This window comes from Austrofundulus limnaeus, unplaced genomic scaffold (genome assembly GCF_001266775.1).
Source record: "Austrofundulus limnaeus strain Quisiro unplaced genomic scaffold, Austrofundulus_limnaeus-1.0 Scaffold4064, whole genome shotgun sequence".
Lineage (NCBI taxonomy): Eukaryota > Metazoa > Chordata > Actinopteri > Cyprinodontiformes > Rivulidae > Austrofundulus > Austrofundulus limnaeus.
The window spans coordinates 3,024-3,887 of NW_013956466.1; the positions used below are offsets into that span (position 1 = coordinate 3,024).

At 39.1% G+C, this 864-nt stretch overlaps 1 protein-coding gene across 1 annotated transcript in view; it reads right to left on the reverse strand.

Moving 5' to 3' along the window:
• Positions 1-839, reverse strand: part of LOC106512061 (carbonic anhydrase 4) — a gene marked incomplete in the record, with an annotated part of 3,844 nt that extends 3,005 nt beyond the window's left edge. The window contains 1 exon segment of the mRNA XM_014000758.1: positions 373-839. Within this exon segment, the coding sequence (XP_013856212.1) occupies positions 373-490 (118 nt within the window).
• Positions 840-864: the final 25 nt, after the last annotated feature.

Here is an 864-nt window from a genome sequence, read left to right on the forward strand (position 1 = left end):
AACGTTCATCTTTGCGGACATCTGTTTTTTTTTGTTTTTTTTTTTTTTAGTTTAGCTTCGCATCATTTGTCTGTTTTAGAAAATCTATATAAGATTGAAGCAACAAATCAACAGTTTTATGTCAAAATAAGTCGATCCTGCAGCTTTTTTAAATTCGTTTTAATTTTCATTCATGACATGAATCAAAAATTAAAGCTCAATTTCAGGAATTATAGTGGAAAATATACGATTGCATTTGAAAAAGATGTACATTTTCAATGAAGGAAAAAAAATGAGATTAAGACATCAAAGAAAAAAATATTGATCCTATTTTCTAATATTTTCCAGTCAGTATAAAAACTTTAAATTATGATATAGTTCCAGCTGACTCACCTCCAGAACCTGCACAGCCGGTCCAGAAGGATGCCAGCAGGACGCACAGAACCACCAGCTGCATGTTGAAGCTGCCGAGAGGAGACGCAAGACTTGGTTTCTTCCCCAGTGATGGCATTCTTGTATGGGGGGGTCTTATACTTATCTATCAGCAAACACCAACCGGAAAGAAAGCGTGGCCCCTCCTCCTCCATAAAAAGCTGTGACGGGACCAGAACTCCGGTGAGAGGAGGCCGATCAGTGGACTCCTGCTGAGAGGGAGAACCAACCTCTGGGGGCTCCACAGGTGGGAAGCCCCCAGAGGAGGAAATGTGCTGCAAAAGAGAAACATTTTCTCCCATTCATCCGTTAACTGAAGATAGAAACTCCTTTAAACTCTGAGGAAACATTTCTGTCTCATTTTGTGAGCTTATTTTATGTCAGTAGAGGCAGTTAATAAAAGTGTTTCACTGGAGTTCAAGTTAGAATAACAAGAACTCACCTGAACGAAAT